The sequence below is a fragment of the Condylura cristata genome, unplaced genomic scaffold, assembly GCF_000260355.1.
Source record: "Condylura cristata isolate star-nosed mole 26May11 unplaced genomic scaffold, ConCri1.0 scaffold00016, whole genome shotgun sequence".
Lineage (NCBI taxonomy): Eukaryota > Metazoa > Chordata > Mammalia > Eulipotyphla > Talpidae > Condylura > Condylura cristata.
Genome location: NW_004567117.1, coordinates 20950183 through 20964928, shown reverse-complemented (window position 1 = coordinate 20964928; position 14746 = coordinate 20950183). Strand labels below are relative to the sequence as shown.

Here is a 14746-nt window from a genome sequence, read left to right as displayed (position 1 = left end):
CAGGAGAGGTCTGCCACACCATGTGGTCACCTCCGGGGCAGGCGGGAATCGAACTCATGTGGAAGCGGCTTTAGATTCTCAGTGCAGTGCTTTAACCCGCTGCGCCACCAGGGAGGGCCCGAATCTTCCTATATTTTAAGTCTCAGGAAGCTACCCTGGATTCATATCCAATAAAGTAAGTGATCCAGTAAGGAGGGGTGGATGGGAAGGGGCAGGAGAGCATGTTTGAGCACAAGGTAAGTTAGCGCCTTCATTTTGTTACTCTCCACATGCTCCCATGCATTCTGGGTGGCACTCATCCACCTGTCAGTTCTGCCTAGACATTGCCTTACCCATGATGTATACTCTTTCATTTGGTGCTGGTTGCTGTGGGAACCACCGGCATGTCCCCTCCAGAAGCAGTCCTGACAGAGCTGGTAATTGTGACACTGTTGACATCGGTAGCGAAATCCCATCATGCTCTCACTGTGGCAGTAGGAACATTCAACTGGATGGAAGACTAAGGGGGAGAAAAAATGAAGAAAAAAGAAAACAAAAGTATGAATCAGAATAAGAAAAATAGAGCCTGATGGGAGTTGCATTTTTTTTCTGTTGTGTGTCATGATTTCAGATAACAGTTAATTTTGGCCAAGAGGAGTATGACATTTATTCCTGGAATCCTACTACCTTTTCCAAGTATGTCTGTATAGGTGGAAGAAAGGAAATTGTATGGAGGGTGGATGTTCTTTTAACAATAAATATCTGGAATGCCATTGTTCTTTTTACTCCTATTTCTTACTATGAGAATATAAATTATCCAAACAGACTTGCCATTCCCCTCAAACTGTTCCTCGTCTTCAGGAGACTAGCACAGCTCACTGGAATATTCAGAAGTACAATGGATGAATACACCAGACAGTCCAGTGAGTAAAGAGCAAACATTAGGGAAACAAAAATGAGAAGATCAAAGAAAGAGAAATGAAGAGAGAATAGAAAAACTGGGAGAATTAAGTTATCTTAAAAAAAAAAAATGGAATGGCTAGTGGGTTTATATAATGAATAACAGAAGACTCTTTCTTTCCAGTCAGGAAAATGGACTGGGCCCAATAAGATGTGTAAATGATCTGAATACAGTTCTCATTCAGATAGTTCAAGAGACAATTAAATTTTTTTTGAAAGGAAATTTGAATTAGAAAGCAGGTAAGGTGAAAAATGTGGGACTTGAATCTAACAAATAATTAAATCCAAGTAATTATCTATAGGTTATGATCTCAAGATATTAAATAACAACCACATTTCTTGTCTTTGGTAAAGTTCTTCCCAGCCAGTGAAAACAATTTTAATAAGAATAAATAATGATGAAAAGTGAACTATAAAAACAAATTTATAACTAGCTCTGGATGCATTATTGTTTAAGCAAGTATCACATGCTCCTTCTGGCTTTTGGGAAAAGCTGGGTGAGACCTGACTCTATAAACAGCTGATCTGGGACAATGTCTAGGAAACTGATCTCTTCCAACAGGAAATACTGAGGGAGAAGGATGAAATTACAACTTTATGATTAGAAGATGATTAGCTCTGGAACTGCAAATAGTAATATGAACTTATCCTGCATAAGCCAGACCTTGATTGCTCTTTGCTTCTGCAGATGGGTAAGCATAAAAAAAAAAAATCTATAATTGGTAGTGATTACAGAGCAACCATTGAGTTGGTTGTTTAAATTTTCCTCCCTGAGCAAAACAAGATAAATTTATAACTCTTAACTACAAGAGATAGTAAAGGCATATTCTAAATTCTGAATGGAAAATTAAGTTAACTTTAACTTCAGTGCATATTAAGGATATACACAGAATTAAGATTCTTTTACCAGATTTGGGATAAGTCATTTTCTAGTTAAGTCTGGAGATCTCAGACTTAAATTAAACAATACACAAGAACACCTAAAGATTAAATGGAGGCACAGAATTTGTTTGTGTTTATATTTCCTTAAATCTTACATTTCATGCATATTTGGCTAGAGTAATTACTTTTATTAGAGATAAAATCTCCTTCATAAAAACAAACATTACAAAACTTACCTTATTCTTTTACATAATTATAACCACTGAAAGCTTACAGTCTGGAGTATATGACTAAAGACAATCAAAGGGTCATCATGTAATTTTTTTTCCTATGACCTCCACCTATTCCTAGCTGAATGTCTAAGTAAGCCCCTTTCATACCAATATTGTACTTAAGGTATTTACCAGAAAGTATCATATTCCTCATTGAGATACTTCTGGTTTACCAAGTCTTTCAGTCAAAACTGACTTGTAACTGAGAGGTTCACATAGAGATTTAATAAGTTTATGAGAGTCAACACTCATAAAGTTTTGGTGCACATCAGCGATGCTGATCTGGGACAGTGGTTTGTTCTATTGTAAACAAAACTGAAGCACAAGGGACTGTGGTGATGGAGCACCACGATGGAATATGTATGGTGGTAGGAGAACTACAGTGACTACAGTGAGGGGAGAAATCTATTTAATTTATATGAATGTCTCTATATAGTTCTATACATGTCTAAACAGTACTAATAATGTAAGAAAATAAATATGAAAAAGTTAAATATTTTAATTAAAATAACTTAGAGTTTCTAAATAGACTTTTCTTGGCTTAGCACTACAGACTAAAGGTCTGTTTTCAAGGATTTAAAAAGGGCCTTTTCTCAGTAGAAAATACTCACCATTTTCTACATTTGCCAGTCGATGCAGCAGGGGCAGCCAGACCAGACACTGAGGGGGAGGATCTGACATAAGCGTGTCCAAGAAAGCATTTAATGTGACTTTTTTCTGCATCAGAAAAAAAAAGACCATAGAAATTTAGTACAAAGAATAATTTTAACTTACCCACTATAAAGGTCATTTGAGATTGAAGAAACAAAATATTCAATGAACCGCTAATATATGAGGAAGCAATTTGAAACTTGTTCAAAATTTAAAATATTGATTGCTTTTTTTATCCCCCTCCCCCATAGTACTGGATTATTTCCACTGAGGCTGAATCAACATTATCACAAGGAGAAAAGCAATTCTGAGAGCATCACTTTCATATATGAGGGACATTATGAAAATGATGAGAAAGATGAAGAATGGACCCTCGTTTTACAGTGTTACCGAGCAGTATGTTACTTCACACTCTACAATTATCATATCAATCTTCTAAATTGATAGAAAAGCTTCCATTTCAAGCTTCCTCAACATCCTTCTATTTCCTGGCTAATATGAATGGTTCTGCTATACAAGATTAGCAGAGGATCCTATTAGGAGACCGTGAACCTTCCCTTTCAAAAGAGAACATTATAAATTTAAAAAAAAATCCCTTTTTCCTTCTATATATTCCAACTCAATTCATTCTGAATTTGTATTATTATCCTGGTACTTTCTGATACAGAAAACAGAAGTGTTATGTCTATAAGTTTCTTTCAAAATGACAACAATCAAAAGTTAAACCAGTTTGTGATATTACAATAGTAATAGTAGCTTGATTACACCTGAGGAGAAAAATCAAGCACTTCAAAAATTAGTAATGATGGAAGAAAAAAAAAAAGAATTCTTAAAAAAGAATTGATTATTTTAATAAAAATATTTAGAACTTCTATATAGAATTCTAAGACTACTATTTATCTAGATGACTAAATAGCTTTTAAAAGCAGTGCATGTCTTTATGCAAAATCACTATTTTATCTGAAATTCTGAACTAGAATATTAAAGTAGATGGATAATTTCAATTTTTAAGCTAAAACAGTTCTAAATAGGGTCCTCCCTGGTGGTGAAGCGGGTTAAAGCACAGTACTAAGAAGCTAAAGCCACTTCAGCATTAGTTCAATCCCCGCCCTGGAGGTGACCCACATCGGGAGGGAGACCTCTCCAACGACCTGCCTGCTGCTCCCCTCAGCAGTGTACTTTGTCCATCCACCTGTTCTGCTCCCCACTCTGCAGAGAATCCTCTCACCGCCCCTGTACCTCTGGCCTATACCCAAGCTCTGTATGCATAAACAAATAAATCTGAAAACAAACAAACAAACAACTGTGCAATAGTGTATTTTCTTAAATACTATTTTTTTTAAAGATTTATTTATGCATTCAGAACTGGGAAACAGGCCAGAGGTGCAGGGGCAGTGAGAGGCTTCACCAGGGACAGAGTGGAGAACAGAACAGGCAGATCGACGAAGTACACTGCTGAGGGGAGCAGCGGGCGGGTCAGGAGAGGTCTGCCACGCCATGTGGATCTCCTCCGGGGCAGGCGGCAGGCGGGGATCGAACTCATGCGGAAGTGGCTTTAGCTTCTTAGTGCAGTACTTTAACCCGCTGCGCCACCAGGGAGGGCCTTAAATACTATTTAAGAAATAGCTGTGCAACAGTGTATTTTCAAGATGTAGAGCTTATAGTGGTCCTTATAATTTATAGCTTTTTGGTAACCTTCAATTAAGCTTTTCAGTTAACAGATATTTACAAGTTTAGCCTTTCCTCATAATACTGAATAGTTCAAGTTTTCAATAGGATTGATGTTTTAACATTTTTTTCAATATAGATTGTGTACAAGTAATATGATATATATTTTTTATAGCTGCCATACTCTATGGGTTTAAAAGAATGTCACTTTCAAAACTATCACTTGGGGTGACTTTGGACTTTTTTTCCTATGAAACAATTTCAAACAATTTTGGATTTCCATCATTTGAACTGCTGTTACAGCCAGTTTTGAAGCATAAAAATAAATTGGTCTTACTATTTTTATTTGTTTTGCTTGTTATTGTAACTCAAATGCTCTTACTCATTTTGACCACTCACAACCACTAAAAATCACTGAGAGTTCCCAAAAAACACCTACTGATTTCAACATTAATAAATCTCTCATCATGGAGGGTATAAAAGATTATATAATGACACAGCATGTAGGATATCTCAAAAGGAATTTTTAATACAGAAGTCCTACTAAAGTTTAAAAGTTCCCATTATTCTAGTGAAATTTGAATGAGAAATATGCTGAAGTATTGGAATATTCATTGAGGATTCTATATACCTACAAACCTATTACTAAGAAAATTATTCTTGTTTCTCTGATAGAATAAATTTAGTCACAATTCATTGGATGGACCATTTGTACATTTGTTCATATGAACAGATAACACATTTTAAAAAAGCAAAACAATAACAATTAAACACCAGCAGTTTTAACAGATTGGACCTGGAGTTAGAAGAGCAGAGTTTAAGATCCAGCTCTCCTGTACTCATCAGTTATCCAATTCATATTGTTAAAAATGAATATTTTTTTTTTCTTCATTAGTTTACAGGGTTGGTGCAAGGCATAAATTAAACAAACTCCTTGTGAATAGCAAAAAACACAAAGAATTCTATGTTTAGAATGTCAAGAAAAGTTGGAAAGCAGTGAAGTTGAAAATATTAAGTTAATAGATTTTATTTGGAAATAATAGATAACATTTTAAAAGTCAATTTCAGTTAAAAAATAAAAAAAGACTAACACTTAAGTGAGTGGAGTTTACTATAGTGACATTTTAATGTGTGCCTTTCAGGGATCAGACCTTTAAGATAAAAAGGTGGTTAAGATAGAAGCTATTGAGAGGCTTTTTGAATAAATGATGAGAAAGAGGCGAGAAAAAGGAGTTGGTAGTAAGAAATGCAGAGGACTATGAAGATGGAATACTTGGAAAATGTAGATTCAAGAAATAGTATGGTGGAGAGGAAAGGAATAATGACCGGTGTGGCTGAGAAATGAGTGGGAGAAGGAAAGAAGGGCTCAGGGTTTCAAATAAAATCTGAAGGGAGATTTAACTTGTATGTGGTGTAGGCTGCTAAGCAGGAGAATGACATGGCCATAAGGGAAGGTGGGCATCTCTTAGAAGAGAGAAAACCTCATCTTCTCTGCATTCTTATCTATTATATGCATTTTGGGGACTTTTTAAAAATTCCTTTTTTCAGATGAGGATCTGAAGTAGTTTGAAATGCAATAGGGTATACAACAAAGAATTAAGCATACACAAATCCAGAGGCAGAGGGATCTTTGGGATTAATAGAACATGTCAGGCAACAGATGATGAGGATGAAAGAGATCTGAGAAACTTCTAGAAGGTGGAATCAAGAAGATATGAAGTTTGATGAGAACTTTCGGGTGAAAAATTGTAGAGAAGGAGGCTTAGGTAACAGGATCCATTCTGATCTCACAACCCCAAAGAGAAATATAAAAAGGGATGTGCTTTAGTTAGGAGCAGAGATAAGGCACCCAAGCCAGCCTGGGGGTGGGGGAAGTGGAAATGGGCAGAACAACCTCCTTGATCAGATGCCACAGCAGCAGAGTAGCAGTTAGTGTATCAAACCACCCTTCCCTTATGGTGGCATAGATACGCTTATGAGTCTACATAAATCCAAGGCACCTTGACTTCTTGAGATCCTCTTGACCTCCTAGATGACCAAGTAAGCAAATGACAAGGTTATTAGCTGGACCAGGATCCTTTTAAGTGATCATTTTATTTTATTTTTACAAGTTATGTTTATTGAGGTAAAGTGTTTTACATTATTGTATTTGATATAGGTTTAACCTTCTAAAAGTATTTTAGTATTTTCATAATATGTCACTACCAGTGCCCCAATAATCCTTCACCATGTTCCACTGGGAACTTCCTTTCCCACTCCACCCCGCACTCCACCTTTCTCTTCTTCTGATTGCCCCAATAAAAGATCATTTTGGAGAACATAATTGGTTGGATTTAAAAGATATTATAAAGAAAGACTTAATTGATGGATTTATAAATTCATGCAGTCCGGGGCACGCAGAACTCTATATTAAGAAGCTTCCCATGACTAATGTGTACCACCCCCAGTTAAAACAGGTCACTCTGCACCCCAAATGCATCATGTTGAAGAAGATTTAGCCAGACACATGTTTGTATTTTGGGTCTTCTGGGTCATGACAGGTCATGCTGTGATGCAGTCTTGTCTCCTTTGCTGAACATGGTAAAGCTTGGTGCTGGTTCAGACTTGCGTCTCATGTGCAGCTGAAGGAAGAACCTCTTTTTGATAAGCAGTGATGATAAGAATAATACTGATACAGAGGATATAGGGTTTTAAAGATTCAGTGACAATGTAAGTAACAAACTTAGGACAGTTTGCCTGGCTGATGGTCAGTAAACACCACCTGTGATTATTATCACTAGGTGCGTTGAGTTAGTTGCTGGCTTGGGGTCATTTGTAGAGGCTGGAAGATATATTACAGCTAGTGTATACACTGGGCAACAGGAAGAAAAATGTGTCTACATAATGACTTGATATCACATACAGAAGAAGAGTGTAGGGTAAGTGAAGTTATTAGGCTTTTTCTGCCCTCCTCTGCCAGCCTTTATGACCACACCTGCAGTCTGCACTCCTTCCATGAGAGGGTCCAGAGAGCAAGGGCCTGCTCACCTGCAAACACACACATGGGCCTGGAGGGATGGATAAAAGGTGGTGTCCTTGGAGAATCACTCTGAGGCAAGATCAGGAGATGATACAAAACTGAGAATGCCAGAGAGAACACCAGAGAGAGGCCAGAGAAAGTGCAAAGTATTTTTGGGGCATTGGAGGGCTCCATTGCCTGCTTGCCTGCCTGACTCATGCCTGCCTCCTTACAGCCAGCCTTCCTGCCTCGCGTGCCTGTATACCTGGTCCCACAATAAAGGCCTGTGAAATTCATAGAGGGTCCAGGACTCTCTTTATCCACAGGGCAGTGAAACTACCCTGTGCATGTTTGCAGTAGAGGGAGCAAATGCTGTTTGAGAGATACTTCCTTTGACATGTTTACCCCCTACCTGTTGAGAGAAACATGATCTAGCTGACTGTTCTGTGTAACCAAATGAAGGACCTTCAAAAACCGCGGTGGGTAGTTTGAGAACTTCCCGCAGGAATTGATCATATCGTCCATAAACCATCACCCCACTGGAGTCAGAAATCATTGAGAAAATATCTAATGGAAAGAAAAGGAAAGAGATTTATTCAACATGTAAATATTTCCCACTGTTTTAGTTTGACATATCTGCTGCAAATAACAACAACAACAAAAATAGTGACAAAATAGATTTTATGAAAAAATAATATACAAGTTAATTTTCTGTGCTGAGACATTCCTGGCATTGTTTTTTTTCTGTGGTGTCTTTTTATAGAGGAGTCTGGCATATAGCATGGGCTAGGAACTTGGGTAAAACTAGCACATTCTGTTAAAACAGAGAACATCTCATTTTTCTTGACATCAATGATCAATTCATAGAGAACTTAATGGGAAGAAGTTTTAAATATATGAGAAATATGCTGACTTCACATTTGAGACATACGAGAATTTTATACCAACAATAGATTGTGTCTGTATATCTGTCTAGCTATGTATTTACCCTGCTCTATCATCACTAACACTTTGGGGTTTGGGTTTAAGATACAGAAAATGAAAGGCAGTGGGATAAAGATGTAGCAAAAACACTTGATTAACTTCCCACAGAAGCAGAAAACTTTCTATAAATCATAGTGCTCTGAGTAGAAGAAATTTGATTTACTGGGAAGGGTCTTTTGACTCATGGAGTGAGAAGAAGCCTGGGCTTGTGGATGATCAATGAGGGAGCCAGAGGTCTGTATTATTCTCAGCAGAGCCTGTGACTTCCCTGAGTCTCCTCTGGTCTTCAGTTTCTGCCACTATGTGCACTTAATGAATATGAATGGCATAATTTCCCAAGGCACTTTATAATTCTCTGTGGAAATCACTATTGGAATGAAAGCATTTGCTTTTATATAGTCTATCACCATGTTAGAGTGTAACGAGGCCAGCCCAGCTGCTGGGACAGAATTGTAAATTCAGTGTGCTACCTCTGCTCATTTTGGGCTTAATGTTGAGGGTGAGAGTTTGCTCTGACTTCCTTTAAATATTCCAGTTAGAAAGGTTTCTACTGTGTTTCTAATATCTGTCAATTATGAGGCTATAATCTTTCTTAGCGACAAAATTAATATTCTTGTCTACCTTCACAATGTTGCTTACTTAGTAAATTTTGTCTCTGATGTTTTACTATATTTAGACAAAAAGAAGTTGCCAATAGCAAAAACCAAACAAAAAACTAACCATATGTAATTATAACTGTAGAAACTCAAAGATTACAATCCTGGGGTAGGGGAGTGAGACAAGTAAGATGGATTTTCTGAATGGAGCTGCCATCTCGTGTGCTTTTAGCCAGGTTAGTTGACTATAATTGGGTCAGCCTTGTGATCTCCTAAGTTTGGATTTTCTAGGACAGGGAATATTTTGAAAAATAGTGTGGGCCTTTAAAATCTCCCATGAAAGAATTTAGAGACTATTTCTAACTAGAGCAAAAGCAAAGGGAGAACAACAATTGTTCTCAAACCTAAAGCTAAAATTAAATTCATTTATGTTGATGGAGTTCTCCTAAGCAACAGCCAAACTAGGGTCAGGTTATTGAGATTCAAGGTAAGCTGTGATTAATGCCCACTTAGGATTTTAAAAAGAAATGAGGGAACTCTGAGAAAGCTATCTCTGGGTTTGTGACCTAGACTCCCAATTCCTATGATAGTGCTCTCCCTTACACAGCATTATATCCAAAAATACCTAATATTTAAGCTAAGGGATAGGATTCAATGGACATATTTCTTTTAAACCATAGCATACATATCATTTTAACTAGTAAGTAGTGAATTTTTTATCTCCATCCCTATCCTAAGTCTACTGAATCAGAAATTCTGGGAGTAGAGTTCATGTTTCAAAAAGCCCATCAGTGATCCTATATATTTTAAAATTTGAGAACCATTGGTATAGGGGAAAAGGTCAGGGTTCAAACCCTGATTTCATCTTAGTTATGTGATTTCCTATAACTTTTTGAGACTCAGTTTCTTTACCTAAAACAAATAATACAAATAAACATCCACCTTTTCTTAAAAAGCTCTACCACATTAGTGGCAAAATTTATATAAAGACCCAATATCCTTCATGTACTTTAGCTATCCTGTTTGTATTGGGGTCTAGTTAATTCTTAGTGAACAGTGTCTTTATGCAATTTTCATGCCTATACCCTGGCAATGTTTACTGTGGAGTATTTGGAATTTCCAGTGATTTGAACAGCACTGACTGAGATGAGTAAGGAAATGTGTGGGAACTTTGGCATTAGATTCCCTAATGCCAGAGTGGTTACCTCACATGGCCCTCATGCCCCTGTAAAACACTACAGTACAATGAGATCAAAAGAATGTATATCTGACTGTAATATCACAAGTAGTCTATTTGGTGATACTCAACAAGTTATAAGTAATAAGAATACTATGCTCATTTCACTAGCATTTATTTAATATGAAAGTATTGCTACATAAATTCAAAAAATCAATGTATTTTGTGTTTCCACTGACTCTCATAGAAGGAGCAAAGCCACAATGGGCAGGGAACATGGCACAAATGGGGGAGAGGAAAATGTAGTGTACAGGAGGAGTAAACAAAGAGACAAAGGAGTCACTTACATCTTAATTTGTCCATGATCTTGCCTCCACAGAGTGTGGCTAATGCCATTTTGACAGCAAATACTGAAATTTTACCATGACCTTCCCTGTTTAATGAAAATAGAAAAAAGATGTCATTTGGAGAACTTCCAATAACAGGTTTGACATTTTTCTATTCTGTAGAAACCATAGGACATTGTAGTTGCATGCATTATGTAAACACAACCATTTTAGAAAAGGTTATGAATACAATTGAACACACATTTCTCAAAAACTGTCCATTCCATGCTTCCCCTTGTATGGGAGATGGCAGAATCTTCATGTTATACTTTATCACTTAAGGCAACATGATTTTAAGCACAATGATTCCACAGTTTCTAAAATTTATATAAGCAAGCCTTCAAAAAATCCTCTTTTATTTGTCAGAGAATTCCTGAATTTGGCTAGGGTAATATGAGGAATTTTTTCATCACATTTTTTCCACTGTTATTTACTGTCCACAAGGCTTCTGAAATTATGTGATACATTTAATTTTCAAGGGAAGTTGGTATGTTTAAGAGACAGAAATAAGAGCTCTTTGTGATAGCTCTCTTTTACCTAAAGGACAAAAGAATTGCCTAATCACCATTGATTCAAGAAATATAAACAACTTCACAAAGTATTTTATTAAAGGACACACTATAAAAAGTATAACAGTTCAGCTAAGTGATTTTCCAGCTGGAAGATTGTTTATTCTTATATCCTTGGAATCAGAATTAGACCATATTAGTAACTAATTTCTTTGATGATTGTTACTCTTAAGAATGATCAAGGATTATTTAAAATAATAAAGTTGCCGGGAGGTAAATAAAGTCTGTACTGACAAGGGTTTGGTATACAGAATAAATCATTTATATGATTAAGACTCATCTGACATATTCAAAGAATAAGATAGAATAATGGTGTCTTTGTTCCTTACTAGACTTCAGAGAGAGTTTACATTCATCTTTGTTGTTATCATTCTCAGTGTAGTACCTTGAGATAGAGCTAGCCAGAGTGCAAAGTTCATTGAACCCAAAGCTAGTGCTTCTCCCATTTATATTTCTAAATCAGAGAACAAGACTTACAGTAAGTATTAATTGGGAATCCTCACTTTGACACTCCATATCAAGCCAATTATGTTGAATATTTAAATGATGATCTTTGCAAAGTCCTCCCACAATACTCAGACCCACCTTGACACTACCCTGATTGACCTTGACCTTCTACAGTCTTACTTCTGGTTGTCAGACTCACCATATATATAGTGATCTAATAATGCATCCTAGGGTAGGCTCCTTCCCTGTTCACAATGAACCCAATGTTTGAGGGACTCAAATACACAACTTAAAACTTTGTTATGTCCACTCTGACTGCCATTGCTTCACCAGCTCTGGCTTTAACACAGTAATAACTTCTTCAGAGTTCTCTCAATTTGTACACTCACCTCACACAGTTAAATGTATCAGTTCATTATTTAAAACAGTTACTGTCTCCTTTTGCCTATAGGATATAGTCCAACTTTATCCGCCTTCTCCTACTTGATCTGTTTACCAACTCTGTTGTACACTCCACTCCATAGTCCACTGAATCCTGTCCCTGTCCTTCCTCCCTCCTCTGCCTATGTCTCTTTCACCCATCAGTCTTACTGACCCATCTCAGTAACACCACTCACTCTATTCTCAAAACATTTCCCCCCTAAATGCAAGACAATTGCTTTTCACTACACTTTGACCTATTATTTGGCACCTATCAGACTGAGTAATTTTGATTTATTTACATGTCTAGATGTGCCTTGATTCCACATGGTGAGATTCTTGAGGCAGAGACTATGGCTTCTGGATTAGATGAATTCCCAGTACCTTGCAGTATATCTCAGAGTTAGTGAACACTAAATTTCTTGTATTAATGAATGGCTATTAATCATTATAATAGGTACTCCTAGGATTTTGAAGGTCCTCACATTAAGTTGTTTACTATTTAGAACAGGCAGCAAGGATAAAAATGCAATGCTTGTAAAAAAAATTCTCATTAATTTTTTGCCATGTCCCTGTATTCCCAATTACATGGATAACTGGAAATATCGAATGCTTTTTTATTTAAGGAAACAGTTTCATATGCTAAGTGGTAACATGATCCAAACCAAGAGAAAAAGGAAATAGGAACAATACAGTGATAAAGTGTTTAAAATGCAAAGAAAATGAGGAATATTATATATGAAACTTCAAGAGCAATACACATTTCTTTCAATGCATCAGAGAGATTTAACTTAAGAGGAAAAGACCACAGATGACATTGGAACAGTTTTCCAAAGGGTGAAGTTATGACAGCTCACAGGTAAAATTCTTCAACCTTAGCATTAAATGAAGAAGATCAGTGGGGGATCACTAATCCTGTATTGTTTCAGGAAATGCAAGATTAATAGTATTAAATCCAAAAGTGGTTGTATTGGAGCTATTTTGCCAAATTGACATAATCCATCTAGATAAATCGCCAAGTGGAGGGCAGCCCAATGAGAGTTTTGCAGGAACTCAAGGGTGAAATTAGGCTAGTGGAATCTATTGTCATGCAAGCTACAGTGCCAGATTGCAAATGTGACCCCTGTCATGAGGAAAGATTCAGGGGGGGACGCAGGAATGTAGGTCACAGTAAGCACACAGTACTGGGTGAGTTCAGACCTCAGGCCTTGCTCACCTCCTGCCGCTTGCCACTGGATAGGAGAAGCTGAAGGAATGAATGGAAATGGCCAGCTCCACCCTGGAGAATGGGAGCACCTCAAACTAAAATATAAACGGGTTACTTTAAAAGAATATTTTCAGGATGCTGTAACAGAGTGAGGAAAAGCAGGGGAAAAGAGAAAGATTTTCTACAGCTCTTTGATAAGAATCTCAATACCAAAGGCTTTTCCTTAAACAAAATCACCTTGGGATCCTAACAACAAACTTTGGTTATGAAACAAGAATTGGCATCATCACAGGAAACAAGGAGGAGTCTTGTTGCCTGGAAGTGTCGAGGAAGTGGAAGCCAAGTTGATGAAGATGGGTAACAGGAAGCTCCCAGGAGTCTTGTGCAAATGAGCAGGAAAGCACATTGTTCTGCAGTGATCTGCACACACCACACTTGTAGGAGAGTGGGAACACAGCACAGGTGGGAGGCTGGCCGTCAGTCAGAAGGCAGGAGGCTGCCAGGTATGCTGGGGTTGGTTGAAGAACACAGGTTGTCCCAGTGCTTGTGGGCCAAAGGGCCTCAGAGTGAGCAGCAGCAGGAAGAGCACTATAAGCCTGTGTTCTTGGTTAGCTTTTGTGAAAGGTGATAGCAGCCTCCCATTTCCTGGGCAATACTGACTGTGACCTTGATTGCTAGAGCTGGGGAGGTTCTCAGAATCAGTAATCCATCACTCAGCCACATAAGCTTTTTTTTTTTTTTTTTGTAATAGAAACTGCTAGTGCAATTGATTCCTTAGTGTTTAAGTGTTTAATACAAGCTTGAATTAAAAAAAAAAATTACCCAATTATTTTTAATTAAAAGGATAATTTCATTTTAAAAGTAAAATGAGATTTTACTTAATTTTATTTTTATTTTCTTTAAATATCATTTGGCATAAATGAACTATATCTTATTTTTAAGTCATTTACCCTGAAGCTTTTGCTAATGCAAATTTTAATTTTCTGCTCTAACTTGATATTGAAAAATACCCTCTCAAATTATTGTGTGGGTATTTAATTAATATCTAAATGAATATTTAAGACAATCAGCAAATTATCATAGGTACAAACTGAATTTGCTTCATTGGTCAACATTTCTTTTACTTTCCTTCTTTATGTTTTGTTTTTTCATAGAATGTTTTCACATTTTCCTAAGGGACAATAGATTGAAAATGGATCAGGAAACAATTTGTTTAAAATACATATGGAAATTTGAAGAGTTCTGTCTTAAACACATACTTCAATGTTTTAAAAAATGAGTAATTCTTTACAATGGGCTGAGCTTTCATTGATTCTTTTATCTAAGAAGTTACTTTTAGGGAAAATTTGTCTGGAAAGGAAATACTACTTTTTAATTTAATTTTATTTTTATTTCTTAAAGATTTATTTATGCATACAGAACTGGGATACAGGCCAGAGGTTCAGGGGTGGTGAGAGGATTCACCAGGGACAGAGTGGGGAGCAGAACCGGCAGATTGATAAAATACACCGCTGAGGGGAGCAGCAGGCAGGTCAGGAGAGGTCTGCCAC

General features: G+C 36.9%; 1 protein-coding gene across 10 annotated transcripts in view; it reads right to left on the bottom strand.

Annotated features, from left to right (window-relative positions):
* DTNA (dystrobrevin, alpha) overlaps positions 1-14746 on the bottom strand; it is a 298087-nt gene that overhangs the window by 66398 nt on the left and 216943 nt on the right. For all 10 annotated transcript variants that reach the window (XM_012725854.1, XM_012725851.1, XM_004683835.2 and 7 more), the window contains 4 exons: positions 10515-10600; positions 7823-7977; positions 2705-2810; positions 333-499 (listed from right to left, as the gene is read on the bottom strand). In XM_012725854.1, the coding sequence (XP_012581308.1) occupies positions 333-499; positions 2705-2810; positions 7823-7977; positions 10515-10600 (514 nt within the window). The remainder of the gene's footprint in view (positions 1-332; positions 500-2704; positions 2811-7822; positions 7978-10514; positions 10601-14746) is intronic.